The 14,688-nt window shown below is 41.6% G+C and overlaps 1 protein-coding gene across 1 annotated transcript in view; it reads left to right on the top strand.

Moving 5' to 3' along the window:
• cadm4 (cell adhesion molecule 4) overlaps nucleotides 1–14,688 on the top strand; it is a 365,953-nt gene that overhangs the window by 138,482 nt on the left and 212,783 nt on the right. The window contains 1 exon segment of the mRNA XM_034174031.1: nucleotides 3,722–3,883. Coding sequence (XP_034029922.1) covers nucleotides 3,722–3,883 — 162 coding nt within the window.

Here is a 14,688-nt window from a genome sequence, read left to right as displayed (position 1 = left end):
TTGATTTATTCTGCCTAACAGAAACCTGGTTACAGCAGGATGAATATGTTAGTTTAAATGAGTCAACACCCCCGAGTCACACTAACTGTCAGAATGCTCGTAGCACGGGCCGGGGCGGAGGATTAGCAGCAATCTTCCATTCCACCTTATTAATTAATCCAAAACCCAGACAGAGCTTTAATTCATTTGAAAGCTTGTCTCTTAGTCTTGTCCATCCAAATTGGAAGTCCCAAAAACCAGTTTTATTTGTTATTATCTATTGTCCACCTGGTCGTTACTGTGAGTTTCTCTGTGAATTTTCAGACCTTTTGTCTGATTTAGTGCTTAGCTCAGATAAGATAATTATAGTGGGCGATTTTAACATCCACACAGATGCTGAGAATGACAGCCTCAACACTGCATTTAATCTATTATTAGACTCTATTGGCTTTGCTCAAAAAGTAAATGAGTCCACCCACCACTTTAATCATACCTTAGATCTTGTTCTGACTTATGGTATGGAAATAGAAGACTTAACAGTATTCCCTGAAAACTCCCTTCTGTCTGATCATTTCTTAATAACATTTACATTTACTCTGATGGACTACCCAGCAGTGGGGAATAAGTTTCATTACACTAGAAGTCTTTCAGAAAGTGCTGTAACTAGGTTTAAGGATATGATTCCTTCTTTATGTTCTCTAATGCCATATACCAACACAGTGCAGAGTAGCTACCTAAACTCTGTAAGGGAGATAGAGTATCTCGTCAATAGTTTTACATCCTCATTGAAGACAACTTTGGATGCTGTAGCTCCTCTGAAAAAGAGAGCTTTAAATCAGAAGTGTCTGACTCCGTGGTATAACTCACAAACTCGTAGCTTAAAGCAGATAACCCGTAAGTTGGAGAGGAAATGGCGTCTCACTAATTTAGAAGATCTTCACTTAGCCTGGAAAAAGAGTCTGTTGCTCTATAAAAAAGCCCTCCATAAAGCTAGGTCATCTTTCTACTCATCACTAATTGAAGAAAATAAGAACAACCCCAGGTTTCTTTTCAGCACTGTAGCCAGGCTGACAAAGAGTCAGAGCTCTATTGAGCTGAGTATTCCATTAACTTTAACTAGTAATGACTTCATGACTTTCTTTGCTAACAAAATTTTAACTATTAGAGAAAAAATTACTCATAACCATCCCAAAGACGTATCGTTATCTTTGGCTGCTTTCAGTGATGCCGGTATTTGGTTAGACTCTTTCTCTCCGATTGTTCTGTCTGAGTTATTCTCATTAGTTACTTCATCCAAACCATCAACATGTTTATTAGACCCCATTCCTACCAGGCTGCTCAAGGAAGCCCTACCATTATTTAATGCTTCGATCTTAATATGATCAATCTATCTTTGTTAGTTGGCTATGTACCACAGGCTTTTAAGGTGGCAGTAATTAAACCATTACTTAAAAAGCCATCACTTGACCCAGCTATCTTAGCTAATTATAGGCCAATCTCCAACCTTCCTTTTCTCTCAAAAATTCTTGAAAGGGTAGTTGTAAAACAGCTAACTGATCATCTGCAGAGGAATGGTCTATTTGAAGAGTTTCAGTCAGGTTTTAGAATTCATCATAGTACAGAAACAGCATTAGTGAAGGTTACAAATGATCTTCTTATGGCCTCGGACAGTGGACTCATCTCTGTGCTTGTTCTGTTAGACCTCAGTGCTGCTTTTGATACTGTTGACCATAAATTTTATTACAGAGATTAGAGCATGCCATAGGTATTAAAGGCACTGCACTGCGGTGGTTTGAATCATATTTGTCTAATAGATTACAATTTGTTCATGTAAATGGGGAATCTTCTTCACAGACTAAAGTTAATTATGGAGTTCCACAAGGTTCTGTGCTAGGACCAATTTTATTTACTTTATACATGCTTCCCTTAGGCAGTATTATTAGACGGTATTGCTTAAATTTTCATTGTTACGCAGATGATACCCAGCTTTATCTATCCATGAAGCCAGAGGACACACACCAATTAGCTAAACTGCAGGATTGTCTTACAGACATAAAGACATGGATGACCTCTAATTTCCTGCTTTTAAACTCAGATAAAACTGAAGTTATTGTACTTGGCCCCACAAATCTTAGAAACATGGTGTCTAACCAGATCCTTACTCTGGATGGCATTACCCTGACCTCTAGTAATACTGTGAGAAATCTTGGAGTCATTTTTGATCAGGATATGTCATTCAAAGCGCATATTAAACAAATATGTAGGACTGCTTTTTTGCATTTACGCAATATCTCTAAAATCAGAAAGGTCTTGTCTCAGAGTGATGCTGAAAAACTAATTCATGCATTTATTTCCTCTAGGCTGGACTATTGTAATTCATTATTATCAGGTTGTCCTAAAAGTTCCCTAAAAAGCCTTCAGTTAATTCAAAATGCTGCAGCTAGAGTACTGACGGGGACTAGAAGGAGAGAGCATATCTCACCCATATTGGCCTCTCTTCATTGGCTTCCTGTTAATTCTAGAATAGAATTTAAAATTCTTCTTCTTACTTATAAGGTTTTGAATAATCAGGTCCCATCTTATCTTAGGGACCTCGTAGTACCATATCACCCCAATAGAGCGCTTCGCTCTCAGACTGCAGGCTTACTTGTGGTTCCTGGGGTTTGTAAGAGTAGAATGGGAGGCAGAGCCTTCAGCTTTCAGGCTCCTCTCCTGTGGAACCAGCTCCCAATTCAGATCAGGGAGACAGACACCCTCTCTACTTTTAAGATTAGGCTTAAAACTTTCCTTTTGCTAAAGCTTATAGTTAGGGCTGGATCAGGTGACCCTGAACCATCCCTTAGTTATGCTGCTATAGACGTAGACTGCTGGGGGGTTCCCATGATGCACTGTTTCTTTCTCTTTTTGCTCTGTATGCACCACTCTGCATTTAATCATTAGTGATCGATCTCTGCTCCCCTCCACAGCATGTCTTTTTCTTGGTTCTCTCCCTCAGCCCCAACCAGTCCCAGCAGAAGACTGCCCCTCCCTGAGCCTGGTTCTGCTGGAGGTTTCTTCCTGTTAAAAGGGAGTTTTTCCTTCCCACTGTAGCCAAGTGCTTGCTCACAGGGGGTCGTTTTGACCGTTGGGGTTTTACATAATTATTGTATGGCCTTGCCTTACAATATAAAGCGCCTTGGGGCAACTGTTTGTTGTGATTTGGCGCTATATAAAAAAATTGATTGAATTGATTGATTGATATGTGCAGTTGTCAAGGTTAGAATAACACAATCTCAAAATGCTCCATGTGCTAGACCATCTCATTTCAGAACAGTTGATTTGGTCTCTGAAGGCCAGTTCTTCAAATTTTTCTAAGAATGCGGCCCCTAAATTGAGACATAGCCATTGTCCAGAATAGCTCCACAACCAGTGGGTCTAAAGAGGCCATATAAAGACAAACCAATCAATCAATCTGGCTGACATCAGCCATATTGGACAGGAAACAGGGAAAAGCTGGAAAGATTCATGACCAGACTGTAGCCCAGACCATAACACCTTTCTTTATTTGTTACTACAAAAAAGCTGGAAAATGACAGTTCCAGCTTGGGGTAGAACACTTCATTACACCCATCTATCTGAATTTTGATCCTCCCTCTGTTTCCACACAGGTGTGATTTCTCAGTTGGAGGCTGGACACGTATTGGTTGCTCTACCGGTTCTCTGCTTTTTTATTCAGTCCATTTTTTTTCCTCTCCATCTCCAGGTGTGATGTCCCAGCAGGACAACCTGAAGATATTCAGTGTTTCCAGCACCATCCGGATCCCCGTGGAAAGGAAAGACAACGGAGCGGCGCTGAGCTGTGAAGCATCCCACCCTGCTCTCAGTGGCCAGAAGAAGATCCGACACTACCGCTTGGATGTGTATTGTAAGTTCCTTCTCAAAACTATGTGTGTGTGTGTGTGTGTTGCAATTTTATTTTCTTTTTTTCTTTTTGTATCAAAGCACTTCTGTTCATCTTGGAAACAAATGAAGTACCATAACGCTCATTGCCAGACATTTCAAAACATCAGATTATTCCATCTGTAAAACTGCCACTTAAGTTGTTATTTTGGCTCTTTGCTGTTGTATTTCACTTTAATGCCAGCAATAATTTTGTCACAGTAGCAGCTCCATTTTTCAAACCATGCATATCTCATGTTCAAATGAAACACATTCATACTCAGCCCAGGATGTGAACACATCGCAACTCACAACCGTTCTGTGTGAGACCTTGTGCCATTGATTAAGGTAAGAGTGGGCACAGATAATAAATGAATTGAATGGTTTATTTCTGGATGAGTCCTTAGCTTCACTGTACATCCATTTTTTTTTTTTGTGGGGGGGAGGGGGGGTGATATTCCACTGCTTGTGTTTTTCTACATCTAATTCCTTTTGTGAAAGACTGAATAAAAATTAGAGTTTTACCACAGATTAAAAGGCTTTTCTTCCTATTACTGTTGAAATTGCAAGCATTTCTTCCAGAGGAATCACACTTCTCAGCCTCCCTGTGAAAGTCTATGCTCGTACTAGAGAGGAGTCTTAAGCCACCTTGACACTTGCCCGAATTTGATCACCATACTGGTACGCAATCGTGCGTGTCAATAAGTATACTTGTCGTAAACTGTGCATGAACTGTGCACGGCTAGGTGTCAGTTCACAAAGAAAATTTTGAAATGTTCAAAATTTCTGACACATATTAATTTCATGCTACATGCATGAACTAGTCGTGAACACTGAGCTAATCAAAAACACTGTTTGTCAATGCATGTCAATGCGCGGGGTACCTGGACATGAAATTAGATTATGATGAGATGTTATATCGGTAATAAACATAATTTTACAGATACATTTTGTAACTCATAGGAAAAAATGAAAACACAACTGTTTTACCAATCAATTACAATATATTTTATAAATAATTACATTTGAGACAAGATTCCAAATGCGTTCTCCACCACATGACGAGCACAAGACAACCTGCAGCTGAAAATAATTTCTCAGTGATTCTGGGAGCGATAAGATGGTTTCATCGGCCAAGCTCTGAGAGCAAATGTGTCATTGACTATGAAATGATTATTTTGTATGGCATGACGCCAAGCAGCACATGGCGGGATGCACTGGTATGACAAATTGCGCGACAGTATGGGGGTCAAATAGGCTGTTAGTCGAACCTCAGATTCAGGAGGAACAATGCAGGTTCAGTCTTGGTTGTGGAACAGTGGACCAGCTCTTTACCCTCGCAATGATTTTAGAAGGGTCTACCAGTAGATTTCTTTTGGTGTTTTGAACATTTTGAAACAGTGATTCACTGTCTGCAGCAGTTTGTTAATTTTGTGTTAGGAGCATTTCACATTTTACTGAAACAACTGTCAGATTATTATTTTGAGCTATTTGAACTCGTGAACAATTTTGTAAAACAATTTGCCAGTTCGAACATTTTGAGCCAGTAAAATGTTTTCTGAAGCAATTGGTGCAGATGTTCAGTGTTTCAAGAATTTTTATTTCTGCCTTCACTAAACTCAAACTTCAATAGATGATGCTTTTGTACAGTGTTTGTTTTGAAACAGAATTGTTTTCTGAAGCAACTGTTTCATTTTGTGTCACGAGCATTTTATGATAGTTAACTCAGTTCTGATTGTTTTAGCTACAGTAGCTGTATCATGGTAGCTGTGTTGTCATGGTAGCTGTATCATGGTAGCTGTGTTGTCATGGTAGCTGTATCATGGTAGCTGTGTTGTCATGTTAGCTGTATCATGGTAGCTGTGTTGTCATGGTAGCTGTATCATGGTAGCTGTGTTGTCATGGTAGCTGTATCATGGTAGCTGTGTTGTCATGTTAGCTGTATCATAGTAGCTGTATTATCGTGTTATATTATATCATGTTATATTATCATTGTATGTATGTAAGTATGTTAGTAAGTATGATTTTTTTTTCCACTTCTCTAACTCTCTCTTTGCATAGCTTTGCATGAATTTATATGTTCAGTTAGCTGTTTTTCAGTTAGCTTTATATACATTTAACTGTTTTCATAGCGATAAATATATTTTTAGATTCAGATAGTGTTATTTTAAGTAAATTTTAGATTGCTATCTTTATATTCATTTAGCTATTTGCATAGCTTTGCATGAATTTATATGTTCAGTTAGCTGTTTTTTTCAGTTAGCTTTATATACATTTAACTGTTTTCATAGTGATAAATACATTTTTAGATTCATATAGTGTTATTAAAGTAAATTTTAGATTGCTAGCTTTATATTCATTTAGCTAGTCACATAGCTTTGCATGAATTTATGTTCAGTTAGCTGTTTTTTCAGTTAGCTTTATATACACTTAACTGTTTTTATAGTAATAAATACATTTTTTAGATTCAGATAGTGTTATTTTACGTGAATTTTACAATTTTACTTTGTTAGCTTTATATCCATTTAGCTATTGCTTTGCATGAAATTATGTTCATAGTGATAAATACATTTTTAGATTCAGATAGTGTGATTTTAAGTACATTTTAGATTGCTATCTTTATATTCATTTAACAATTTGCATATCTTTGCATTAATTTATGTTCAGTTGCCTGTTTTTCAGTTACTTTCAGATTCAGTTCGCTTTATACACACTTATCTGTTTTCATAGTGATAAAGGTTTCGACTGTGATTGTTTTAAGTGCATTTAGATTTGGTTAGCTTTATATTCCCTCAGCCCCAACCAATCCCAGCAGAAGACTGCCCCTCCCTGAGCCTGGTTCTGCTGGAGGTTTCTTCCTGTTAAAAGGGAGTTTTTCCTTCCCACTGTCGCCAAGTGCTTGCTCACAGGGGGGTCATTTTGACCGTTGGGGTTTTTCTGTAATTGTTGTATGGCTCTTGCCTTACAATATAAAGCGCCTTGGGGTGACTGTTTGTTGTGACTTGGTGCTATATAAATAAATAAATAAATTTGATTTGATTTGATTTGATTTTATATTCCGTTTGTTAGCTTACAAGCTATAGTTACATTGCGCTAGATGAGTTGCTTTCGGTTTAGATTGAGTCAGATTTATTTTCAGTCAGTTTTAGATTGTTTCAGGTAGGTTTTCCTGGAGCTGCACTCACTTTGGTTTTGATTAGGTTGGCTTTGTGTTTTTGTTGTTGTTTTACAACACAGATATTGTTTATTCAAGTATGGCAGTGGTAGGTCCATGACCTATACGGGATCTAGGCGCTCCCGCCATCACGAGCCTCCCAGCTGACTGGGTTATAGCAGTGGGTAGATGGGACTTATTAGCCCTGTTAAGGCAGTCCACCTAGGGGAAGGAAAACCCTGATGTTAAACCCCCAGCCTGGGTTACTTCCCCCGTGCCTCCGAGGAAGGTTCTTTAGCCAGAGGCTAGGAGAAGGTCACTCTGATGTAAAATCTACAGCCTGGTGGTCGCCACAGCCGTCTCAGCTTGTCTGTGCCATTGTGGAGTGCCACCTTGCCTAAAGAGTGGAATTGGTGTGCGCGAGCTGATCCCCACTTTAAGCAACGAGCGCAGGCGGGAAGGAAAGCCCTGCAGCGATGGGAAGAGGCGAACACAGCAGGTGCATGATGGCACTGGGAGCTGCAGTCTCGATCCTGCATGCAGGCGGCTCAGGAGCTATGGTCGTTTGATTGCTGACCCGAGACAACAGCATCATCCGGCAGGGCCCTGGGTGACCAAGCAGCCCTGTTTAGGGATAGCCCTGCTTGCTCCACATGGAGACAGACCTAGAAAAGGTGGTCTAAACATGGGTTGTCTCACTAGACCCGGTTGGCTCACCGCTGCCAACGGCAACACTACACGCAGTGCGAAAAGAAAAACAAAGAACCTGAAAATTGCGTGCTGGAATGTACGCACAATGATGGACTCAGACAATAGCGATCGTCCTTGAAGACGCTCAGCCTTAGTCGCCAAAGAGCTAGCAAGGCTTGACATAGACATTGCTGCACTCAGCGAGGTGCGCTTTGCAGACCAAGGGTCACTCACCGAGGAAGGCACAGGCTACACACTGTTCTGGTCAGGGAAGGCTAAAGAAGATCGTCGACTCTCAGGGGTCGGGTTCATGATTAAGAGCGCCATAGCACATAGGTTACACAGTTTGCCAGTTGGACATTCTGACCGACTCATGTCACTCAAGATTTTGGCTCGAGTGCTGCTCAACAGGCTTACCCCTACCATAGCGCATGAAAATACTCCCGAGAGTCAGTGCGGATTTTGGGCCAACAGGGGAACCACTGACATGATCTTCGTCCTGAGACAGATCCAGAAGTGCAGAGAACAGAACATGGCCCTTTATGCAGCCTTCATAGACCTAACCAAGGCTTTTGACACGGTCAGTCGTGAGGGTTTATGGAAGATTCTTGCACGCCTTGGCTGCCCTCCAAAGCTCCTCACCATCATCCGCCAGCTGCATGAAGGCCAGATGGGACAAGTGAAGTACAACGGGACTCTGTCCGGCAGCTTCCCCATCTCAAATGGTGTCAAACAAGGTTGCATCCTCGCGCCCACTCTGTTCTCCATCTTCTTCAGCATGATGCTTCGTGAGGCCAAAGAAGACTTGACAGACGGCATCTATATCCGCTTCAGAACCGACGGAAGTCTGTTTAACTTGCAGCGTCTTCTGTCCCACACTAAGATCACAGAACAGCTAATCATGGAGCTGCTCTTTGCAGATCACTGCGCCCTCATCGCCCATACGGAGCAAGCCTTGCAGCACATTGTCAACTGTTTTGCTGAAGCAGCAAGAGCCTTCGGCCTCACCATCAGCCTGAGAAAGACAGAAGTGCTATATCAACCGGTCCCCCATACAGCATATACCCCACCCAAATCAACATCGAGGGTACCAGCCTGAATGCAGTAGAGCACTTCACGTATCTCAGTAGTGTTATCTCAAACGACGCATCTGTTGCCAAGGACCTAGACAGTCGCCTTGCCAAGGCCAGCAGTTCTTTTGGTCGACTCTCTAAGAAAGTCTGGCAGAATCATGCACTGCGCCTTTCCACAAAAGTGCAGGTCTACAGAGCCATTGTGGTCCCTACCCTCCTGTATGGAGCTGAAACCTGGGTTCTGTATCGCCAGCAGATCAGATTACTGGAACGCTTTCATCAGCGTTGTCTCCGAAACATCTTCAGGATCAAGTGGCAGGACTACATCTCAAATGAGGACATTCTTACCAGAGCCAAATTGCCCAGCATGGAGTCTATTATACTCAAACAACAGCTTCGTTGGGCAGGTCACGTAGCCAGGATGGATGATACATACATGCCGAAATTAATTCTCTTTGGCGAGCTCAAGGAAGGGAGACGAAACCAAGGGGCCCCCAAAAAGCGCTATAAGGACCAGCTGAAGAAACAGCTCTCCCTTGCAGGCATTCAGCATCAGTCATGGCAGCATCTAGCTACAGAGAGACTCAGCTGGCATTCCAGCATCAAATCCGCCAGCCTGAAGTTTGAGGCAGAAAGAAGTGAGGCCTCACGCCAGAAGCGTCAAAGACAGAAAGAGCGGGCAGCAGCACAAGCCCAGCCTACTCAAGTGTTCATTTGCCCCAAGTGTAACAGGTCTTGTGTATCCTGCATCGGACTTTTCAGCCACCAGAGGGCTTGTAGAAACTTTAAAAAAAAAAGGCCTTCCCACTATCCTCGCAAGCGAGGAAACTGCCAACAACAACAACCAGTAGATGGGACAACCAGTCTAAGTGTTTTTTGTGGACTTGGAAAAGGGGTACAGCCAGGTTCTGTGGGGGGTGCTATGGGAGTATGGGGTGCATGTGATCTGGTCTTCATATGACCAAAGTAGGAGCTGTGTCCACATTCTCTGCATTACATTGGACCTGTTCCCGGTGGGTGTTGGACTCTGCTTAGACTGCCATTTGTCATCAATCCTGTTCATGATGTTCATGGATGAAATTTCAAGTCACGGTCAGTGACCGGAGGGTGTTCAATTTGGTGATCTGATAGTAGCATCAGTGGTTTTTTCAGATGATGTGGTTCTGTTGGCTTCATCAGGCGGTGAACTCTGATGCACACAAAGCAGGTTTGAGGTCGAGTGCGAAGCAACTGGGATGAGAATCAGCACCTCCAAATCTGAGATGTGGTCTTCTCTCAGAAAAGGGCGGGTCATCCCCTCTGGGTCAGGGATCAGTTATTGTCCCAAATGGAGGAGTTCAAGTACAGTATCTCGGATTCTTGTTCATGAGTGGGGAGAAGTTGGCATGTGAGATTGAAAGACGAATTGACATGGTGTCTGATGTTTTACAGACACTGTACCGGACTGTCATGATGAAGAAAGCTCTAAGCCAGAAGGCGAGGCTCCAGTCGATTTACCAGTCGATTTACGCTCCTGTCCTCACTTATGGTCATGAAGTTTGGGTAATGACCAAAAGAATAATGTCACAAATACAAGCAGCAGAAATGATGGTCCTCTGTCGGGTATCTGGGCTTACACTCCAATACAGGGTGAGAAGGTTGATTATCCAGGAGGGACTCGGTGAGGAGTCACTGTTTCTTTGGATTGATAGGAGCCAGTTGAGGTGGTTCAGACATAAACCTAGGGAGTTCTTCCGGGCACATCCAACTGGGAGGAGTCAGACTTAAGATGCACTTATTTTCCCTTTCGTATGGCTAGCATACTGGCGTAGTATGTTACTATGGTTTACTCTTTTAAATTCATTTTATTAGGAAACAGAGTGGGCCGCGGCCTCAACTTTATCTAAAATCTGGGTCTTTTAGTGGAGCTTACAGCTAGTGGCCGGCAATTCCATTAGTATTTCTTTTGTTTTTCTTGTTGATTAATGCTGTCAAATTATACTGTATTTGTGGTCTTTCTGATGCCTGATTCTGTTTTTTTTTCTCTCTGTTTGAGGTGTGGCTCCATCCATAGATGGGTGTGGTGTCTACTTCTGCAACCCTCCCGTCCTGTGAATTGGCAAAATTTCCTGTGTATTTGTTTTGTAAATTATTTTGTAAATTGTGTCGGTCTGCTTGAGGTTTCTTCCTCAAATCATCAGAGGGAGTTTTCCTTACCACTGTCACCTGTCTGCTTGCTGTGGGGGTTGGTAAGGTTAGACCTTACTTGTGTGAAGCGCCTTGAGGCAACTTTGTTGTGATTTGGTGCTATAAAAATGAAATAAATTGAAATTGAATTGAAATTGAGGAGACCCCTGGGAAGAGCTAGGACACTCTGGAGGGTTTATATTTCCCAGGATCACCTGGGAAGAGTTAGAGGAACTGGCTGATGATAAGGATGTGTGGGATGAGGTAAGCCTCATCAGAGACCACCAGAGACCAAAATCTCTGAGGGATGTTTCAGCAAAATTTCATACATTATGAACACAGTATGACAATTTCTGGTAGACCTATCTTGTTGCATTTTCTTTCATTAATTAGATCTCATCATGTTTCAAAGCATGAAGATGGTTCTCTATGAAACACTGTGCACAGCATTTAAAATCTCTAAAATATATAATCCACTGCTTATGTTACCAACCATATTTTTAATAGTGTTTCAGTGTTATCATTACTGTCTCCTTACTGTGACTCCAATCATGTCATGTTTTAAATTAAAGATGACATTTCCTAAACCTTTAGTCAGCTTACCAGTCAGTTACAGCAGTAATAATTGTTGATGCTGCAGCTGAAAATATCACAAGATCAAAGCAGCAAAGATTAAGGCAAAGTCTTACTGTCCATCCATAAATATTCACAGCACTTCACTTTTTCCACATTTTATCTGACAGCCTTATTGCAAAAATGGAGCAAATTAATTTTTCCCTCAAAATTCTACTGATAACACCTCATAATGACAAAATGAAAAACTAAGAAGTCACATTTACATAAGTGTTCGCACCCTTTGCTCAATACTTTGTGAGGCACATTTGGCAGCACCTACAGCCTCAAGTCTTCTTGAATATGATGTCACTAGCTTGGCGCACCTGTCTTTGGGCAGTTGGTCCATTCCTCTTTGTAGCACCTCTCAACCTTCATCATGATGATGTGGAGCGTCACTGCACAGCCATTTCAGATCTCTCCAGAGATGTTCAGTCAGATTCAGGTGTGGGCTCTGGCTGGGCCACTCAAGGACATTCACAGAGTTGTCCTGAAGTCACTCCTTTGATATCTTGGCTGTGTGTTTAGGGTCATTGTCCTGCTGAAAGATGAACCATCACCCCAGTCTGACGTCAAGAGCGCTCTGGAGCAGGTTTCATCCAGGATGTCTCAGCACATTGCTACATTAATCTTTCCTCAATCCTGACTAGTCTCCCAGTTCCTGCCGCTGAAAAACATCCCCACAGCATGATGCTGCACCACCATGCTTCACTGTAGGGATGGTGCCTGGTTTCCTCCAAACGTGAAGCCAAAGAGTTCAATGTTTGTCTTATCAGACCAGAGAAGTTTGTTTCTCATGGTCTCAGAGTCCTTCAGGTGTCTTTTGGCAAACTCCAGCTGGGCTGCCATGTGTCTTTTACAAAGGAGTGGCTTTGTCTGGCCACTCGACCATACAGGCTTGGTGCAGAGGATTGGTGCAGAGGTGGTTGTCCTTCTGGAAGTTTCTCCTCTCTCCGCAGAGGAATTCTGGAGCTCTGACAGTGTTCTTGGTCACCTCCCTTCTCCCCAATCGCTCAGTTTTGAGGGCGGTCAGCTTAGAAGAGTCCTGGTGGATCTGAACCTGTTTCATTTATGGATGATGGAGGCCACTGTGCTCATTCGGACCTTCAAAGCAGCCGAAATGTTTCTGTACCCTGTGGGACCTTATATGTAGACAGGTGTGAGCCTTTCCAAATCATGTCCAGTTAACTGAATTTATCCCAGGTGGACTCCAATTAAGCTGTAGAAACATCTCAAGGATGTTCAGTCGAAACAGGATGCACCTGAGCTCAGTTTTGAGCTTCATTGCAAGGCTGTGACTACTTATGTCTTAGTTTTTTGTTTTTTTGTTTTTTTAATAAATTTGCAAAAATCTCAAAATGATTTGTAACATTGTCATTATGTGTAGAAAAAATGAATTTCATAAATTTCAGAATAAGACTATAACATAACAAAATGTGGAAAAAGTGAAGCGCTGTAAATAGCTTCTGTATGCAGTGTAAGTCCTTCAAAAAAGCAAAAAACAAAACAAAAGCAAAAAAAAAAAAAAAAAAAACCCAACTATATTCAGAACACACAAATGAGAATCATTAGACTTTCAGTAATTACTTGACATGGCAGTAGGCCTGTGGCTGAAATTCACAGAAATATGAATAACTGTTTTAGGTGTAGGATTATATTTTGCATGTTGATTAATATGTAAATCCAGATGAAGAGAAAGGATCATTCAGTCTGAATGTTCTGGCAAACCTGGAATTGATTCATTTGGTGCAGCCTGTACATATAAACAAGCAAGCAAACGTGTTGTTGCTCTTTAATTGTAGTTATCTTGCTGTTCACATTAGGATTTAAACATGTCAATCCTTTAGGACCTATCTTGTTTATCTATGGCACACGGTTTATAACACATAGTGGAAATGCATGGGTATTTATGTGGCATGAAATCTGAACACAAACTGCAGAGCAGGATGCCAAAGGGTTGGATTCAATCAGTTACATGTTTGTTTCTCCATGTTCTCGCATGTTCTCCTTGAATTGCTGGCTGTCTGAGTGGTGTCCAAAAAATGAGGTGGGCTTCATTGATAATTGGCAAAGCTTCTGGGGAAAACCTGGTCTTGTTAGGAGAGACGGCATCCATCCCACTTTAGAGGGAGCAGCTCTCATTTCTAGAAATCTGGCCAATTTTTTGGGATCCTCCAAACTGTGACTGTCTAGCGTTGGGACCAGGAGGCAGAGCTGTGGTCTTATACACCTCTCTGCAGCTTCTCTCCCCCTGCCATCCCCCTATTACCCCATCCCCGTAGAGACGGTGCCTGCTCCCAGACCACCAATAACTAGCAAAAATCTATTTAAGCATAAAATTCAAAAAGAAAAAATAATATAGCACCTTCAATTGCACCACAGACTAAAACAGTTAAATGTGGTCTATTAAACATTAGGCCTCTTTCTTCTAAGTCCCTGTTGGTAAATGATATAATAATTGATCAACGTATTGATTTATTCTGCCTAACAGAAACTTGGTTACAGCAGGATGAATATGTTAGTTTAAATGAGTCAACACCCCCGAGTCACACTAACTGTCAGAATGCTCGTAGCACGGGCCGGGGCGGAGGATTAGCAGCAATCTTCCATTCCAGCTTATTAATTAATCAAAAACCTAGACAGAGCTTTAATTCATTTGAAAGCTTGTCTCTTAGTCTTGTCCATCCAAATTGGAAGTCCCAAAAACCAGTTTTATTTGTTATTATCTATCGTCCACCTGGTCGTTACTGTGAGTTTCTCTGTGAATTTTCAGACCTTTTGTCTGACTTAGTGCTTAGCTCAGATAAGATAATTATAGTGGGCGATTTTAACATCCACACAGATGCTGAGAATGACAGCCTCAACACTGCATTTAATCTATTATTAGACTCTATCGGCTTTGCTCAAAAGTAAATGAGTCCACCCACCACTTTAATCATATTTTAGATCTTGTTCTGACTTATGGTATGGAAATAGAAGACTTAACAGTATTCCCTGAAAACTCCCTTTTGTCTGATCATTTTTTAATAACATTTACATTTACCCTGATGGACTACCCTGCAGTGGGGAATAAGTTTCATTACACTAGAAGTCTTT

Source organism: Thalassophryne amazonica, chromosome 7 (genome assembly GCF_902500255.1).
Source record: "Thalassophryne amazonica chromosome 7, fThaAma1.1, whole genome shotgun sequence".
In the NCBI taxonomy this organism is placed as follows: domain Eukaryota; kingdom Metazoa; phylum Chordata; class Actinopteri; order Batrachoidiformes; family Batrachoididae; genus Thalassophryne; species Thalassophryne amazonica.
Note: the sequence above shows the minus strand (reverse complement) of the source record. Positions and strands in the feature narration are given on the sequence as shown.